We start from the raw sequence: 20,138 nt of genomic DNA on the forward strand, positions 1-20,138 counted from the left end.
CGAATGAACTTCCCAGTTTCAAGCAAATTCGAGATTCGAGAAGTACGTACACTTTTGGGATGTAAACTTCAGAGGGAAATGTAAAATAAAATAATCGTTTGATAATTTTTTTTTGTCTTTATTGGAAAGATTTTCAGCCTTAGGCTGGTTCATCAAACGTTTGATAATTCTTCCGTACATATATTTTGTTCTAGTCATCATACCAAACGTAAAAGGTCCGTCATTAAATCTACTTGTAACGAAGAACAATCAATCACAATAAATGAATTGACTTTACACGGCATTTGTTCATTTTTTTCACTCACAGAGCAAATATATTGAACTCAATTGAATTTGGAAACTGTTTCATTCAATCAAGAATTTAATCAATACAAACGAATGATTGCTCAGCTAAGGTAGTTCCACGTGAACCTTGCGTTTATATCATAGATATAACCCACTAATTTTTTTTTTCAAATAAACATTTGAATTATTGTAAAATGACAGGCATTATCCAAACGCTTTATGTCCCCGGTTTTGATTGGTCCAAATTGTGCTCCTCAAATGGTACCGACCAAAACAGACAACTAGAGTGTATAGTACAGAATAGGGTGATATAATAATATTAAATAATAAATAAGAAACGCGAGACACTCGCCACACGCCAAAATTATGAACCAATCAGATGAAAGGAAAACATAGCCAGGCTATAAAAGCGCGAGCCATTCGACACAGCTTGCATTCTAACAACGGACGTGACGCGGACAAGAGCTAGCGCGAAATACCGGCAGCAGCGAAATCGAAGCAAACCTAAGCAGCCTGTAATCGAGCTGGACGTCGCATCGGCCTGCTTAATAGCAGCAGCAGCAGCATCGGACAGTGAAGTCAACCCAAGCAACCATCGAGCTGAGGGTCGCATCGGTCTGCTTCGGTAGCAGCGAAAATCGAAGCTAATCCGAGCAACCCGCAATCGAGTTTGGCGTCGGTCTGCTGCAATAGCAACAACAGCAGCGGCAGCGAACATCTCAATTAATCCGATGCGATTCTCTTGCCAACCAACATGGATACAATGCGCTCTCCACTCTGAAACAATCATCATTTGGCATAAGGTAGTCAAGCGAGAAGGATCATCCGATTCCGCTTTGTAAAGAGTTTATAACAGTTTTCCGTTATATTATACTGATTGCTATCGAAGGGCCTTTATCAGGGCTAATTATATGTACTAATAAATTTTAATTTTCAGATTCAGCAGAAAAATGAATTATCCACCCATCATTTTCATCGGTGCTTTCCGTGTATCTGTAAAAAAGACGCGCTCCATGGCGTCCCCGACGCTACTTTTCATCAGTTGGCGAATAATTCTCTCTGCATCGGTCTAAGTTGTGTTCAGTGCTTTGCAGTGCTCTCTACTTTTCTCGAGTGCAATAGAATCAAAGTTCGCTAATCGATAATTTTTGGGATGTTTTCCAGTATGTTTTATGTTCCCAGGTGAAATATACGTGAAGGAAGTGAAATAAAAAGTGACGGCTATGGGCTTTCATGCTTTCGTTCAGTATTTTTTGACTGTTTTACCCGACCAGTATGTTTCTAATGATTCCCGTATAGAAGGAGCGAAAAATCTTCAAGAGTGCTGTGCAAATATTCGCATCGAAAGCCAGGAATATATCCCAAAAGTGAAAAGCCTCAAACAGGAAGCTTTGTCGAGGAAAGCGATCATTTAGCATCACCATCGAGACAGCACTCAAGTTTATGATCCAGCAACACAAGAGCCAATGACAACACCAAAGGTTCTTCTCAGAACCATCAAAAGTTTCATAAAGAGTAAATTGTTCGTGCAGGTAACTTTATCTTAGGAAATTTAAATTGACAGTCATTCCGGTTATGTCCTTGACATTACCTCCCATCTTTTCGGTGAGGAAATGAATCCGGAAGCCAAATCTGGAGAGGATAAAACTATAAAACAAAAAAAATGATATTATTCAGATGCTTCCAATTACGATCTGTTGTTTTTTTTTCATTTGGTACTGAAGAATTATTCAGCTTTTCATAAATCCTTGACAGATGCCTAAATCTCATCGTCTTTGTTAAGATTATTTACCTTAAGCTTTATATTTACCTTTTTAACTTAAACTACTTATTATAGTAGTTTTGAGAGTCGCGTAGGATTTTGTATTTCTGATACGATTCGCGATTAAATGCTCCTCTAATTTACTCCAAACTTTGAAAAATCGACTAGAAAAAACGGCTGAACGTATTAATATGAAACGTTAACGGGTATTTAGGGAATAAACTAGGCTAAAAATTTTCTTGCAAACATTAGAACTTACTGCGATATTTGCTGAATTACAGTGGATTTTCTAAAGTACTATGAAAATCCTATTTTTGGCTTTTTTTAAATCAATGCAAGAAAATTAATTTTTTTTTCTTAAAAGTTTGCCTTTCGATTTGCGGTGCAATGGTTTTTTATTTCTTTATTTTTTTTTGTCGAATGTATATTGGTATTATAACCTAATCAAAACCCGTGTCAAGCAAAAGAGGAGTTTGTAAAGTTATTAAGCATCAATTACCTGTAAAGTTGAAATCTTTGTTATTCATCCCCAACAAAAATAAATTGGATGCAACATGAACAGAAGTGGAGAGAAATTTAAAATCTTTTTTACATATACCTTTCACTGGTGACGGAAAAAGGCTTATTCGCGAAACTCCTAAACTCAAAAATTAAACTAACTCGGTCAACGAGGAACATATAGCAAAGATCTGCATGAGTACTGTATAGTGAAACCGCGTGAAATTATCACGGGTTATTAAATTAAAAATTATAGAAGGTTGTGCGGAATTGTTTCAGTCAATCTGCTTGATAGAGCTACAGATCGTATTTCAGAGTGGAATGCATGAAAGGAAATAAAGCGCTTCTGATGACACGAGACAAGCAGAACAAGATGTGTTCACTGCTTTGCATGTAGAACGAAACTTGAGATTTGTGTGCAGTATTTATACATTTTCTTTGTTACCACGTTACTTGTCTGTTATTTCTCAGGGAATTTTCGATTCTACTGGAATGTAATTCATCGAAATTCGTTCGCATCGAATATGATTACAAACGTTAACATTATTTATTAAAATCGTAATCGTGTTTTCTAGAAGATGATGATGATGATGAAGAAGAAGAAGAAGAAGAAGAAGAGGAAAAAGAAGAAGAAGAAGAAGAAGAAGAAGATCTTTCTTTGAAGACCTAGCAAAATATGTTGATTAGGCTAGCTTTTTTAAATTCAAAGCTTAGCGAAAAATGGTGAAATATTGGGAAACAAAACGGTCTATATACAATTTAACGGAGGTTTACCTACAAATCAACATTTTGCTTTGCTTTTCAACAGCTTATTGGCAACCTCATAATTTTGCACACATTTTTTTCTTGTGACAATGCACAATGGTCCAGGAGATGCATTTATGTGGAAATTAGCATTTAGAGCTCGACTGTCTTCGACAAAGTTGTTACATATGATAGAGTGCTCTTTTTTATGTTATCAAAAATAGGGTGACCAAAATTGTCGATGACATAAAAAATCTAACGTTCTTATCTATACAGATAGAAATAAACATAATTAGACAATATTATAGCCCAAATTATTTTAATCAACTTTGTAGAAGAAAGCTTTTTTCTATCTTTTAATATGACCTTGAAAAAGCGGGTTTTTTGCTCTAACTTTTATATTTCGAATTCTACATCAAAGCTGTCTTCGTACGACTTTTAGAGCTTATCAAGACCAACATTTAGCGGTGCAGAACTTGTCACTTGTTTTTCACCCAAAAACTCATGATTTCAATTTCAAGTTACTCAAACACAAAAAATAACATAGTTTTGAAAATCACACATTATGTAGAGTGAACTCTGTTCTTTCAAATGCCGCAAATAAATATTGCATATGTTTGCCCTAGAAAGAATGGCGAGCAATTGAAGAGAGCGTATTTTTTGGGAAGAAATATCAATAACTTTGAGTGAAGTTGAGATATTGACAAGTTCTGTATCGGAAAATGTTTGTTTCAGTATGTTTTAAAAGTCTTTGGAAGACAGTTTGTATGTAAAATTAGAAATATAAAAGTTAGAGCAAAAAACTTTTTTTTTAATGGTGACCCTAACGCAATTTAGGAAAAAGGCGCTATATCTGTTATTTCAAGAGATAGGAAAAAAAATTGTTCTACAAAGATGTCTCAAATAACTGGGACTACAACATTGTCGAGCTATGTTCATCTCTATCTATAGAGATAAGAAAGCTAGATTTTTTATTTCATCGAAAATGTTGGTTACCCTATTTCTGGCAACATGAAAATGAGCAGTCTATCATATGTAACAACTTTATCGAAGACAGTTTTTGTCTAGAGAATAACAGTTGAGCTCTAAATGCTAATTTCCACTTAAATGCATCTCCTGGACCATTGTGCGATGGATTCTTTATTCTGTCATTTCAATTTGAACAGTATGATTTCCAAATTTATTCAGGAACAGATTGGCTATGGATGAGACTAGGGAACTTATGACAAAAAAAAAATTTCTCACTAACCTGGTCAGCTATATCTTCGATATCGAGCGCATCGGTGTCCATCGAACTGCGCTGCTGATGTTGCAACAACAGATTTTTTCGCCTCGAGGACGGCGTCAGCTTGCCGTTGTCAGTTAGGCTAAATCGGCAATTGCGAGAATAAAAAAACAATAATTATTCCATAACCCTCCCCAGCATCACAACAGCTCGAAACTCACCTCGTCGTCATAATGGTAGCCTGCGATTCGTTCCAAATTCCGTCCGAGTTATCCCTCGTCGCAAGCGATTCCGACGAGTGAAACGGTGAGTGCGATTTGATCGATAACTTTTCCTCCTTTGAAGGCGATGGTGGTGACGTGAGCTTATCATCCTTGGCATCTGCCTTCAGCTCCTCCAGTAGGCCCTTTTCCTCCTCCTCCATACTGGTGGGATTGTCCAGACTCACCGATCGCTTGCGGAAGGACTCCTTCCGCCGGTCTGCCTCCGTGAGTGGTGATCCGAAAAAAATGCCTTCGTCCTTGATGGGTGTTTCGCTGAATTGCAGGTTTGTGGGTGGGTCCTTCTGGATGTTTTCTAGCGCGGGGGATTTTAGATCTTCCTCACTTGCCGATATAGTGGTGGGAGCGTCGGGTGTCTTCGATTTCTTCCGATCGAGCAGAATCTCACCATCCGAGAGGGTTTTAAGGAGCTTTTTCTTTTTGACCGCGTTGGGCGAGGGGATGGGCGAAACGCGCGGTTTGAAATCTATGAAGATTTCTTTTTCGTCTTCTCTGTCGCTTTCGGAATCACATGTGGAACAGCTCTCGTCGGAGGACGACTTCGTGTCGTCCTGCATGTCGAGGGGTTGGATGTTGGGTGGTGTGATCGGGCAGGAGGGTGGCGGATGAGAAGGTTGCGATAGGATCGGTGACTGGGGCTTTATCAGCGGTTGGAACTGCTGTTGTTGAGCAGATATTTGTTGGGATAGGGGTTGGGGCTGTTGATGAGACTGAGACATAGGTTGCTTCTGTTGCTGGTAAGAGGGTGTTTGGATCATGGGTTGTACCTTTTGAATCTGTTGGTGCGTTATTGAGTTTTTGCGTGTCAGCGAATGGGTCTCCGGGGCAACGTATGCGTAGGATGCTCTTCGTTGCTGGAGCTGCTTGTCTTGGTGCATAGATACGTGAGCGGACATTCGTCTATTCAGACTGTTGCTGTCGAAAGAACGAATATCTTGATTAACGATACCATTGGATATTAGCACCTCTTGAGGCGGCATTTTGAGCTGATCCTTGAAGATGATCTCATGGTGATGATGTGGATGATGATCGCGACGTGGCAATGTGTGAGTATGAAATTCTTCCGGCTTGTGATGAATGCATGTCCTTCGTGGAAGACTGTGCGTCTCAAACACGAAACCATTTTCGTGGCCGTGGTAATGAACTTGTTCGATATCTTTGCGCAGCACTTGTAGTGGTTCCGTCGAAAGGGTGTAGCTAGCCCTTCTCGGAATAACGACACTATCGTACATCTCGTACGGATAGGAACTCGTTTCGTATGATGTCCGCGAACCTGCGGTGGACCGATATGACGTTGCGCTGTCCTGAGAGTGATTCCGGGAGTGAGTCATGATCGTATCAATCGGATAGCTATCACTGTGAGAGGTGTGGCTCATCTGGGACGACGTTCGCGAAGGCAATTCGAACGGTTGCATGATCGGTGATTTGGATGGCGGTGAGGTGATGGTGAATGGTGACTTTGGCGGTTCTTCGGACTGTGTTCGATGCAGCTGTTCGTGTTCGGTGGGTCTGCTCGTAGCAAAGCACAGCAATGAAATGAAAGCGTTCGTAAGAATCGAATCCTAAAAGCACAAAAGTTTGCATATTCTACTTACGTTTTCGGTTCATCCAATGCCGCCCCGGAATCGATACCATTCTCCTGGATTCGATCTCCCGCCTCCGATAGACTTTTGGTTAGCTTTCTCCCGTTTAAGCCACCGTTCGTTTGCGCTCCTTGCGATACCATTTTCACCTACCGAAGCAAGAAACAGAAGTGGAGAGCGTTTGTCAAATCTTTGCATATCAATTTGGCAAAAGTTAGGGGAAAGCTACTTCCACGTGATAACCTTTCTCCCATAAAACATTTCCCATGTTTAGCATAAGGGAAATTTACCCCCAGCCTCCCTCATCTGATACACAATACAACCAAAGACGGTCGTAAATCAGACTCCGAGCGCTGGAGTTTATGGCAATTTTATGTTCGATATAAGCCGTACTTCTACACTTCGCTGAAGTTATGGCAATGGTTCCACCTGAAACTTGTTTTTCGCGTCGATGGAAGGTATCAGCGAAATTGGTTTCGCAATGAGTATCGGGGAAGTTATTACTGGGACTATAACCCATTGGGATGATGTATGGGATAATAGGTTCCTTTCGGTAACTGTTTGGAAAATTTGCATCCTTCTTGAAGAGATGTCGTTTATTTTTTCCCCATTTCTGGCGAAATGTGTGATACACAGTGCCTACTACATTTGATACTGGGTTCATTTCATGTATTTGCTTTAGATTCGAAAGATGAGGTTTGTTCTATTTATGTGTTTAAAATTTATTTTTTACTTTATTTTCGGTTTCATCCCAATAAACAAACATACTTTTGATTAATAATGAATAATACGAAGGAATGCAATACACCGTGCTAAAATCGCGATTATTTTCCATTATTTGCACGGCTTCTTCCTAACTCATTAAGGCTCATCCGGCACGTTATTGTCGTTCGCAGCGTTGCCAATGTTCCAGTTTAAATTCCTTCCACTTTTTTTTACTATATTGACTATGTAAACAGTTAAATTCTGAAATCTTCCATTTTCTTCAAACATTATCTAGTTTTATCCAGTTTTTTGTGTGCTTCAGCTTAACGTTTTTTTATGTAAAATAAATTTTCAATGTTCGAATATTAACCCTCCCTCACTATTTTGGTCTTATGACCAATTTTGTTTTTTGATACAGGGGACCTGATTCTCGAATACACTACGAATACACTTCACGGTGGAAACGGTATGAAACGCATTCCCGATGACAACGGTACGGTGTCGACATCTGGATGCGAGATTAGTTTCCCACTAAATTTATCATTATAATATCAAATTGTCTTCAGATAAAATTTTTGTATGAGATTATTATATCACATGAAGAAAACAAAGTTTTCCACTCACATTGAATACCTGTTTGATACGAAGAAGTTAATTTTCATTAATGATTTTTTATTTGAAAAGTGCTCATTCTGCCTGAAAACTCATCATTATTTTCGACACTTCACTAACTCGTAAAACGTAGTTCAATGGCGTGCCGTTTATTTCGTTTCAACCGTGAAGTGTATTCGAGAATCAGGCCCAGGGTCTTTCAGATTAAACGCTCACGCAAACAAATCGAATAGATCCATATATTTTGTTTTCGCTCCGTCGGTGATAACACTGCATTCCCAACTTCGGAGCGATAATATTCGGCTACTCGTTCAGTCTGATCGGATGGTTCTTAGTGTCAGGATGTACAATTTACATAAATGTGTATTTTTGATGAAATCGTATTACTCGAGCAACCAAAGCCTTAATGAAACTTTGTATGGCAAGAATTTCAACATTTCTCGCCGTCGATTACTTCCTCTGGTGGTATGTGAAGGACCGTCGCTAGGTTAATAAGCCACAACATTTGTAGGAACCTAAAGAAGAAATAACTCCGATTTCCAACATCATTTCATTTTCGTTTTTTAAAAATGAAAATCGATCCACTTTTGTAGAAGTTATTAAAATTTGTTGCGTGAGCGTTTAATCTGAAAGACCCTGTACTCTGGAATAAATCTTTACTCACCAAATGAGCCAAGCATGTCAACAGTGGATGAATTGGTGAATGCTTTGACGTAGGATTACGTCTTTCGGGAACATATTGGGGTACAAATTGAAAATCGAAAAATCGAGCACATCGTGAAAATTGTCCAGTTTTAAACGCCTATTGCTCAGTTATTTCCTGATGGATTTACGAAATATTTACATCAATCGATCTGAGCACTTCACAACACATCACAATGAATTAATAATATATAATATGAAACTAACTATCAAACAATCGAAAAATTTCCAAACGAAAATACCTCGTTCTGATTGGTCGAAATTGAAGATACGGAGAAACCGACATTGCAAATACATGAAAGTAGGGGGAACTTTGTTCCTACCGAAATGTGTTTCCTAACTGAAACATCAAAGCCAAGGTGCCCGGGGTAAATCGGCATTGCAAATATATGCAAGTCGGGGGTGTTTTTGTATTGCAAGTAAGGTGAACGATACGATTAATTCTAGCAAATAAAATTTAAATTTGGAAATTGATTGTTGGTTGCTTCATGAAATTTTATCTAATTGACCGATCGTGTATTGTGCAAAATTTAGCACAAGTGTAAGTGTGAAATTGTATACGGTAGCAGTTGTATTCAAAATGACTTGAAATATGAAACGATTTATTTCAATTTTCATAAGTAAAAACCAAGGTGTGTTCCCGCTCGAGAACGGGTCGACCGGTTTTAGCTGTCTGTTTTGTTGTGTTCATTTTCACCCAGGGAAAGTTTTTACGGCGAGAAAGTTGCAAAAGTGAAGAAATATTCTAAAAAGTGATTTACCATATGCTCTACATATCGAATTAGGTGTTGTTAGTCCAATTAAAATTCGCATTGGGTTGAATAAAAGGTTGAATAAACTCTCAGAAAGGAAAAATTATAAAAAGAATTACCTTTTCCATTTCAAATATGTTTTCTCTATAATAAAGTAACATGTTTTTACTGATGAGAAAAAAATATAATTGTGTTCGGTATTGATAATTCTCTTATATTACATTGGTGAGTTTTTTTTCTCTTTATTTCATCCATACAGAATACAGGAGGCATCTCGTCTAGGGTCACAGGGGGTATCTATCTATTTCATCATAGGCCATTCCACTGCGGCATCTTCTAACGTGATGCGCACCATCCCACGACTAATTACCATCCTTCTGTCATCATCACTCGGTTGTAAATACTGGTGGAGCTCACAAACAATACCCAACAACCAAACAAAACGGCCCTTTTCGGGGCCGTAAAATCATTATCAAATAGTTAACGATGTAATTCTCCAAAAATTATATATCCAAATTCAGCATGCAACAGATATCCTAACGGAATCCTACGTCAACTATGTGGTCGTGTCTTGGACTCATTCCTCCTGTGACTTTTTTTTTTTTTTTTATTTTTTTATTTTTGATGTTATTTGTTTCGTTTATAGATATAGTTTCACAATTAAAGTTGACTCTACTTTGACTCTGACGATCAATTGTTATATGAGGGACCCAGAAGGAAACGGGTGTAAGTGACTCGATCGATTTTCTCTTCTTCAACTTTTTCTTTCGTTAATAACTTTGCTGCAAAAACGTTCCAATTTAAGTTTACTCTATAAACCAATAGATGACGGCGCCAGTGGTTGTGTGGTTAGCGTAACAGCCTCACAATCCGATCGGCCTGGGTTCAATCCCAGCTGGCGTCGTTGGGATTTTCTGAGGCGAAAAATCTCTGGTTACGTCTTCCTTCGGAGGGGAAGTAAAAGAAGTTGGCCCGGCTCATGAGTTGTTGAGTCTGATAGGTAGGAACAGGTGGAGTCGCCTCCCTGTTGTCGGTGATTGGCACTAAAGTGGCGGAAATAGGCCGACGAAAAATAAGCGAAGATAAAAAAAAAAATAAACCAATAGATGAGGTTCTTACCTGTCGTCAAAATTGTCAAACACTGCTAGGAATGTGTTTTCAGCTAAATTATGACAAATATTATGACAGAGAGTCGATGAAGAGAAAATCGAACATGTCACTTACATCCTTTTCTTTCCGAGTCCCACATATAAAATTCTAATATATCTTGACCTTGTACACAAAAAGTTTCTCTTGCTGATCGATAACTCGTACACATCAGGGCTCGCCAAAGTCATATTCAACTGAAGATCGCCAGGGGACTGTGGAGCCATCGGCCTTTGCATTTGCAATTGAAAATGTGTTTTTGTTTCTTCCAGCAGTTTCTCTGCCAACATAAATGAAACGTAGTTCGGGCGTTTTCGTTGCTATCTGCTCTATGATGTTCCGTGTTCATTTAATTTTTCACCGTCAAATGAACTTCACGACTTATTGAAATGAACCTGCTCTTAGACTGAATTCGAAAAAAGGTTCAATTGCAATGTAGCCATCAATTCATGGCTTTTTTGCATCAGAAATTCAGTTTTCGTTTCACGTTATATGGACGTTAAAATAAGATTGTGTACACGGGCAACGAGCTACATGTTGGGTGAAGTAGTAGTGGTGTAGTGAAGTGAGCTTGAATGAAGAGGCAGATTTATATACATTCTCCGCGCCAATTTGAACAACGATTTGCTTCAACTAGAATTGTTAAGAGTGAGGATAACTGATGAACCAGTATCAGTAGCAAGAGAGAGGAGGACGTTTAAGGAAGTAGTTCTGCTCGAAGTGAAGCGACTGAGAGAAGAGTTAGTTTTCATGATTTGTTTTCGAAAATGTTAGACACTGATACAAATTTAATCTCGTTATTATTTCTTTATTTCAGATATTCTGGTTTAATAAAATTATCTAGTACTGTTTTGAAAAGTTTCGAAACATTTGTGCGTAGTGTAAATAATTCGGGATTTTCACTCTGGAAAAGTTTATTCATTCAAGTTGCAACGATAAAAAGGTAGGTACTGTTAGGTATCAGGAGAATGTGAGCGTTATACATTTGCGGACCGGAGATCTATTATGACAGTTCTCATTTGAATCAAGAAAACATTGACAGGGATCTTAGTTTTTTTTACAGATAATGTTTATTCTGTTTAAGAAAAAAGCCGACACAGTCACCACCACCGACTAGTCGGATGACAGCTGAACCATAATTGCTGCTGAAAATTAACCACAGAGCAAAATAATTTATATCAGTCGCTCGATGCAACATGACATCGAAGAAATATACCATACCATGTAAATTAACACCCGAATTGCATTCGAAAAACTTGTTCAATTGTTGTATTGTGCGAGAATGTGAGTGGCGAATAAAATAGGAAAAAACCTCCCTAATCTATTCGTTACATTGTTTACTTGTTTCACTATTTCCAAAATTGTTGGGGATATTAATTTTTTGACGTAGAACTACGTCTTTCATTAAGGGTGCCAGAATCGAGAAAACAGGTCACGTTTTTATGAAATAAAGTTAACGTTAATAACTATTTTTGCCGCGAACGGATTTTGGCGATTTACATACCAAACCAATCGGAAATTCCCTAAAATTTGTTTGATATGCTATACATTACTATCCCATAGTTTGTATATGGTTTAAATAGATGAAAATTCCTATTTCCTCATACATTCTGTCTCTGTCCATTTGTGTGCTTTCACGAACAGAGCTGTCAATGACGAGCAACGAAGGGGTAATCGTAAGAGTAAAGTCTCCGTGAACAAAGGAAAATAAGAAGAACGAAGGGGAATATTTGCCTAGAGTATAAACAGTGGATTTCGCTGAGGCAAACTATCATTCTTCGTGAGGAAATCGACTGAACAACATTGTTGCTGGGCGAGCTAGATGGCGATGGATCGAATGCCTTTCTCAAGGCAATGGGAGTGGAGGAGTAATATTATCGATAAAGTAAATTTTGCCAAGTTTTTTTTTTGAAGGTTGGAGACGAATGAGCTGAAGAAGTTTTAAGTCTCAAGAAAGGAAGGAAGGCAAACTTTCAGTATCGTTCTGTATTCAAAGCAATGAATATCGCTTGTTGTTTTGCGTCATCACATGTCTTCGTTTCGGATTAAGCTGTGGACGCGACCAAATTACTCACTCGTTGATGTCTCTGGCATTGCAATCATTGCATCAAACTGGCCCCATTGCATTAAGGTTCTGAGCTACACAATTGTGTGGGGAATCATCAAGCTAGGCTATCGTTAGCTCACCAAGAAAATAAATGTTCTGGAATTTTGTCAGCGATTTGGTTTCGCATGACGGTAGGAAAACTCTCGCCACAAAGGATGGCAGCTAAGCTAATCTGGACTGGCAATATAAACAGAAAAGGCTTCTGTTGAGAAGAGTGCAAAGCGGAGATAACGCTGAAACCCCATTTGTAATGATAAATATAATCAAGGAGGGGTGATAGCGGGAGGGAAATATTTACGCTAGGGTATTAGTAATGAATCTCTGCTGAGGCAAATATTCAAACAATTATCATCAGATGATTTTACAATAAAAAAAAACATTTCAGGGCTACCAAACCGATAGAATGGTTATTTTAAAATTTTCGTAGCATTATAAAATAATATCCGCAGTTATAAACAAGCGACTTGAACTAAACTACACCGTCAACACTGCGGTCGTGTCTTGAACACAACCTCCGATAATTTTTTTTATTCATCTTGGGTATTTGGAATCAAAATCCATCCATTAATTGTAGTTATATGAACGTTCAAAATTTCCGAACTTTTTGCATTTCTATCTCCTAGCAAGTGTGTAACACTTTTCAGCCATCATAATAACACTCAAGAGCGTTCCATGCACGAAAAATTAAACAGAAAATCCTACAACTTTTCGTTCAATACAAGCTCATCCTCCTACTTCACCTACGCGAGTCGAGAAAATGCGTCCATCACGGGGAATAAAGGTAATTTCCGGATATTGATCGATTCATGCTCGGAACGCGGAGGATCAGATACGGGCGTTTCAGGGGGAAAAACGCCCCAAAACACACATCAAATCGACACCTCGTTCGCGTTGATTGATTGCTAGATTGAAGTTAGATTGTTCTGATTAGTGTACAATCTGGAGAAGACATGTTCTCGCTGGAAGCGTTCCGGTGAAGCGTCGACCGGGTTGATAAATTTCATGTATCTTCCACCGAGCGGAACGGAAATTGTTTCCCATCCGCGATGAATTATCGTAATATCATTTAAGCTTTCAGGTAATGGCCTTTTTCGAGTGGGTAACACGTTCCGTTATCAAGTACACATTTGCGAAAACGAGTCAAGAGCTTCTAGAGGTAATAATAATAATGTAATAATCAATATTCTAAATTAATTCACAACCTAATTCCAACAGCATGCCAAATGATAATTTCATCAATACAATCATTTCTGTTCTAGGAATTATTCGAACAGCATTATCAATGAGGGAGCCAAGTTTGATAACCTTTTATCGCTAGTGCCATGGCATCGCTGCTGATTTTCTTAAGAAAAAGAAGTAACTTTGCGTTCTCTCTTCTCAATACTGCTCTGAGTTTGGTATAAGTTCGTTAATGATTTATTTGTGAGATGGAAATCATTTTCAGAATACTTAACGAAGCATGCCAAAGTCATTGGTTGAGTGATTTCAAGCGTTTGGTCTCAATACAGTATCCTGCAGAGGAGGAGAAAGGGGGAAATGGTTCAGCGAAGACGCACTGTTTCCAATTTTCACAAATAATGATGTTGTTATATCAAAGTTTTAAGCCAAGTAACGGTAATAGTAATTGTTTCATAACTTCACCTAATTTAACTAATTTGAATACCAGAACATTTCACTCGATTTATGTGAAAACTCGTTAGAATAACCCATTAACAGCCAGCAGTATTTCTTGCTTACCAGCTCATAAGTTTACTTCACTTCCAAGCATGAGAATAATTAAATTCGTGCACGCGAACGCTGCCAGCTAACTAAAACTTACAAATGCAAATGACTGTTGTTCGTGTGGTTCGCTTGAGAGAGAAAAAAAAAGAAATAAGGAGAAAGAGATAAAGCTGAGTTCAAAACTTTTTGATGGCCGGTAGAGAAAGGATTCGCTGCTGGTGCTGCCGCTGTCGCTAATGGACACAAAGCACAAGCATGAATGATGGCCATTCAGGATATTACTTTTCAGCGCCATTATCATCGCTTCTCTCCATCCTCCCCGAGCGATGCTAATGCTGAAATCTCTATGGTGCGACGTTTTTCTTCATATGGTGGCGACGGTGGGGACACTTCATCCGATTCTATGACGTTTGAATAGCTGCCGACGACCTGGTTGACAACAAAAAAATTGCACCCAGAAGGTCATGTGCACTTGAAAAGAATTCTACATACACAGAAAAAACGACGTAACACAGCAATATCCTTAATCGGATGGGATAGATTCAGTACAATTCTATTGGATACCTATTTTTTAGAGGCCTAGATTTTGAAATCGTAATAAAACAGTATTCTATGCCATATATTTGGCATTATTCGAAGAATAATTCCCATTCGATTCCCAATCGAGAAGTCCAATGTTCGATCACTTTTTCCAGCAATGGTACTCATTTAACTATGATAACGTGGTGAATGTTATCTTCTAAGGCGTCAATCGTCGGTGCCTTACCGGCGTCCCCACAAAAAAAAATGGTTTAACGGCGTTAACCGCATGATCCGAGACAACATTTCACGGGGTCATTATGGTAAATTATACATTATTATTTGCCGAACATTGCATCCAATAAATTAATTGTGGCAATAATTGAGCTGTGTGGCATGTTGAACTGCTTGTTGAAACAATAGCTCCCCCACAATCAATAGTAATAGAAAAGAAGTCAGTAACATTGGCCATGTAGCGTTCTCCATTAACTGTTAGGTTTTGGTCGCTGTGCGTAGTGCGCTGATCTAAGCGTAATTTTCTATAGAATAGGAAGTGGTTGTTCGAATTAATTACTCTGATGGACAATAAATGTCGATCGTAAAATAGTTGAAGAGAGCGATGAGTTTCTCGAACTGAACTATAGTAAATCATTGTACAATGCCAGTGCCAATGAATGTATGGGAAAAAATCGACTCTAAAATTTCAAAAAGCTACCCTATACAAAATGTTTACCACCTCGAAAAAACACCATATGCCAAATATCAGCTCAATCGGACTTAAGGGAGAGTGGCGCACGCATACCAGGAACAATATTATTATAAAATTTAGATGAACTTCAATTCTGCCTTCGCAGGGTTTTAGATCAAGGTCTACCCTGTCAGAAAAACATCGGTTCAAAATCTTCTATCGGTAAAAATTAAAATAAATTACGATTTAAGATTTTTACCTTTTTCAGTAAAAAATGTTTATTTCTCAGTCGATCAAACATCGTTAAATTAACTCTAGTGACTCTCAACTTCAAAATTCATAAAAACTTCATAAGTAGGACTTGTAGAGGATGAGATTTCCTAGAAGTTGTTCGAATACACCATTGTCATATCTCTAACGTATACGATGCTAGAAACCATATACCACAGTACATGAAGCACTTTAGTTAACTATCTTTCGATATCTTGGTTGGGAGATTTTTCGACCGATCTACTTTCAACGAACCTTCTGCTTCTTGTTCTGGTAGGGTGTACAAAAGGCTTTTAAATTACTCAGCTTCAACTGGAATGATATAGCAATACACCGAATCAAATGACAAATGAGTTCCTTCCACCATAATATGCAATACATCGCTTCACTCTATAGAGATTTCCATGAGCACGTGCGAGATTGTCGGATACGTGCTTTAGTAGTTGTAACATTGCCGGATTCACTGTGTAGTATGCGTGATATGACCGATAGACGTAACACGATCTTCTTATTCTAATTTTCTTATGTTCGTATTACACACTGGACAAAAGTGTTCGTGAAATCAGGCATAAGAATCTCTATTGGATCGCATAACATGATGATTGTGTATCTGAGTTGCTTTCATCTCACGCACACATATGCTATTAACTCATTGTATTGTGTTGATCTGCTAGTAGCTTGTGCTATAGCACGCCATTTCTTTCCTAGTTTTGCTGTTTACCTAGTTGGTCTTTCCTAGTTGGTGTTTGCCAAACATTTCGGAAATCATGAGGCATCACGAAGAAAATCGAATTAAAGTTTGCCTTTTGTGCATCAAGAAGGCCGCTACCGCGAAACCTATTTCCAAAATGATTAAATCTATAATTATTCAAAATTTCATCTTCTCCTATTGCGATAAAGTCTCGATGTTCCCCAAAGTGCTCTGCTCAAGCTGTTATGCCATGGTGTATAGGTGCTCGAAAAGCAAAACTCCAGTGGGTTTTTCAGTACACGATTACTCCGAAGATCAATTAATTGAAACCAGAAGTTCATCTGACCATGGCAATTGCAATCTTTGTAAAGTCGCACGACAGACCATTTTCCCTAAACGCCCAAAGCAAGGTACAAAGTTAAAGATTCCTCCGAAGGTTTGTGCCATCTGTCTTACAGCTATTTCCCGTGGAAAGCGCCATACATGCACAAAGAGAACAAAGCTACAAAATATTGAGAGCATAGCTGGAGACTGCAAAGATCAGATTGCTGCTAAAGTCATTCGGGAAAAATCATCTGCAGAGGCAGATCATGTATCTCTGTCTAACCAATACGGTAAACCAACTCGAGTAAAAATTGTTAGTGCATCTGAGCAAAACGAGTATCCAAAAACAATTACACATGAGGAAGTTCTGGCCTGGAAGTCAGATTTGAACTTAAGTATGAAGAAGGTAGGTACATGCACTGTTTACTTTGATCTACCGATCCCAAAATTGTCATTTCGTCGTGTCTTTCTTTTACTAGACCATCAAACTCGCTCAGAATATTCGTAGGAGCAATCGGAAAGCTATCCAATCTGGACTTGAACCAGCGCTCCGAAATCGTGTACGTGAACTTGACGACTTTTATGAAGTTAAGTCATTACATATAGTCACCACGAAGGGAAAGTCCCGTAGTTCATCATCGCGTCCAATTGTATTATGCACGAGTGTACCTGGGCTTATAAAGTATATCAAAGCCAGACGAAATGTTGAAGAAGTGCGTTACAAGATCGGAATTGACGGAGGAAAAGGTTCACTAAAAATTACGCTGAGCATTGAAGAATGTAATGCAGATCAAGCGATGAACTCCAAGTTCAAAGATTCTGGGGTCCGTCGCACATTTGTGATTGCCTTAGCGCCGAATTTCCAAGAAAATTTTGAAAACATACACGAAATATGGATCAACCAATTGCAGCTCAACCATCTAAACGCAATTGTAGCAGGTATGTTACATTTGAATACCTTTTGTTTAATTAATTTAGCTTTCGCATTGTTATTCAAGGTGATTTGAAAGTCATCAACATGCTGGCAGGAGTAATGGCAAACAGCTCTTCACATCCTTGTGCTTATTGCACAGTGCATAAAAATTCGTTGAGTGCCACTAAAGGAGTCACTCGAACAATCGGATTTGTGAAGAGTTGTGCTGATTCGTGGTTGGCGTCAGGGGGGAAAGATAAAGAAGCGAAGGATTATTACAATTGCGTTCATCATCCTATGTTATACGGGGAAGCAAGTACAAGTATTGTTTATGGATGTCCGCCGCCATCTCTTCATCTGTTTCTGGGACTGACGAATGCTATATACGACCACATTTCAGCAAACCATCCTGAATCGGCTGACGCTTGGGCCAAAGCAGCGAACACATCACGCCACGCCCAGTTCGGATTCACTGGACGTCACTGTCGCTACTTAGTTGCAAAGCGTTCAGTTTTGAAGAATGAAGGATTACTTTCTTATTTTTCGGTCCTAGAAAACCTGCAGGATATGTTGGATGCCTGTTTGCACTGCACTGATTTGATGGAAGGATATCAATCCTGCATTGACAAATTTTGTGAGAGCTGGATATTAGCAAACCTGCCCATCACGCCTAAACTTCACATAACCAAGTTTCACATAAGTGAACATTGTGAACATGCTGGTGAAGGCTTGTCACGATCATCGGAGCAGACGATAGAAGCCATCCACAGTGATTTTGCTGCAACCTGGGAGAATTATAAAGTACCAGAAATGCACGCGAAATATTCGCAGAGACTTCTAAGCGCTCTGGTGGCATATAACAGTAGCCATATTTAGGCAGTTTTTTTTGTTAATGAACCCATGTTTACATATTTTGTATTCTGTTATATTCTTTCAAAATAAAAGTTGAAGTTGTTACTATACTTTCTATTATATGTATATTGCATTATATGATTTCTCAAAGCCAAATATATCCGAAAATTCGTCAATAGAAACTTTTCTTCACCCTAGCGCCGCATACGGTTTAAGATAGGACAATGGTGTATTCGAAGGACTTCTAGGAAATCTCATCCTCTACAAGTCCTACTTATAAAGTTTTATGAATTTTGAAGTTGAGAGTCACTAGAGTTAATTTAACGATGTTTGATCGCCTGAGAAATAAACATTTTTTACTGAAAAAGGTAAAAATCTTAAATCGTAATTTATTTCAATTTTTACCGATAGAAGATTTTGAACCGATGTTTTTCTGACAGGTAGATCTTGATCTAAAACCCTGCGAAGGCAGAATTGAAGTTCATCTAAGTTTTATAATAATATTGTTCCTGGTATGCATGTGGCGCAAAGCGGTCAAAGTTTAAGTTTTTTGGAAATCGACAAATCACCCAAGAGGGGAGTAAAGAAAATCGGGGTTTTCGAAAAAAAAAATTGTTGATGCCAAATGTCTTAAAATTGCATAAAACGACGAGATCTAGTGTCATCTCGTAAAAAAAAATTATCAAAAATCGGCACTCTGGGACTTTTTTTCGGAGTACGAGAGGAAACATATGGTTTTAAGTGCCAATAAATATAATTATCTCGATTTTTCATTCGAAACTTATTGCGAGATGTTGATTTGCACGATAATATACCCTATGCAAAATATTAGCTCTTTCGAAATTCATTAATTAGTGTTGCAGATGTTAAAATTTGAGTTTTTTGAAAACCGAAAAATAACCGCCGTCGGAAGCGGCGGTGTCTCGCACGCAAACCTGGGATCCACTGAATGCCCGGTTAGTTTGAAACATAGGATACGATCCTTTAGCAATGTCCGACTGAGCTCTAGCGAGCCACAAAGCAATTGAAGGTAGAGATAAAAAAAAGTTATGTACAGTTTTGCGTCTAAAGAATTTAACTTTATGTAAGATATATACAAGTGCGAACCGGAGAACTATCATGCCAGAACACTTTGGCATGAAAACCAGTATATTTATTACAAATAACGTAAAGAGTACAAAAATCAGGAAAAATCAGGATCATTACAGAAAAATCAGGATAAATTGAGTGTTCGTCAGGATATCAGGGAGCGTGCCAAAAAGTCTGGGAAATCCTGAAAAATCAGGAAGGTTGGCATCCCTGGCCGTGACACATGTGTTAAAGGACATTCCTTTGACATGAATGACACGAAGGAGTCTACGCATAAAATGGTTCATCGTTCTAAACGTTATATTGAGTCAAATGGAGACTATTTCAAATAAAAAAATAACTTTCAAACATATTACAATACGTGTTTTATTCTATATCTCAAAAGTCCCTAATGATGTATAATCAGAAAACAGGGTACGTTTTTATAAAATAGAAAATTGCAGCTTTCGTTCTAGTGATGAAGAAAGTATTGCAAATTAAGCTCCGCCCGATTTTTATTTATTGAATATAAACAAGCTATTCGCGATTTCACAGCATTCACGATATATCAGGCATCCGGCTGGTGACCAAATGGCAGCGAGGTTTTCCAAATGGCCTTTCTCAAGGCTGAGAGTTTAGATTAGTTTTCCAAATTTTCTAAGGCCACGGGCGAATGAACTGGGAAATTT

General features: G+C 38.4%; 1 protein-coding gene across 11 annotated transcripts in view; it reads right to left on the minus strand.

The window, feature by feature from the left end:
- LOC129777510 (histone-lysine N-methyltransferase 2D) overlaps positions 1-20,138 on the minus strand; it is a 578,056-nt gene that overhangs the window by 36,091 nt on the left and 521,827 nt on the right. For 10 of the 11 annotated variants that reach the window (XM_055783812.1, XM_055783818.1, XM_055783817.1 and 7 more), the window contains 3 exons: positions 6,391-6,527; positions 4,736-6,304; positions 4,539-4,656 (listed from right to left, as the gene is read on the minus strand). In XM_055783812.1, coding sequence (XP_055639787.1) covers positions 4,539-4,656; positions 4,736-6,304; positions 6,391-6,527 — 1,824 coding nt within the window. The remainder of the gene's footprint in view (positions 1-4,538; positions 4,657-4,735; positions 6,305-6,390; positions 6,528-20,138) is intronic. The other variant, XM_055783819.1, reaches the window with a different exon arrangement.

The sequence above is a fragment of the Toxorhynchites rutilus genome, chromosome 3 (genome assembly GCF_029784135.1).
Source record: "Toxorhynchites rutilus septentrionalis strain SRP chromosome 3, ASM2978413v1, whole genome shotgun sequence".
Classification (NCBI taxonomy): Eukaryota; Metazoa; Arthropoda; class Insecta; order Diptera; family Culicidae; genus Toxorhynchites; species Toxorhynchites rutilus.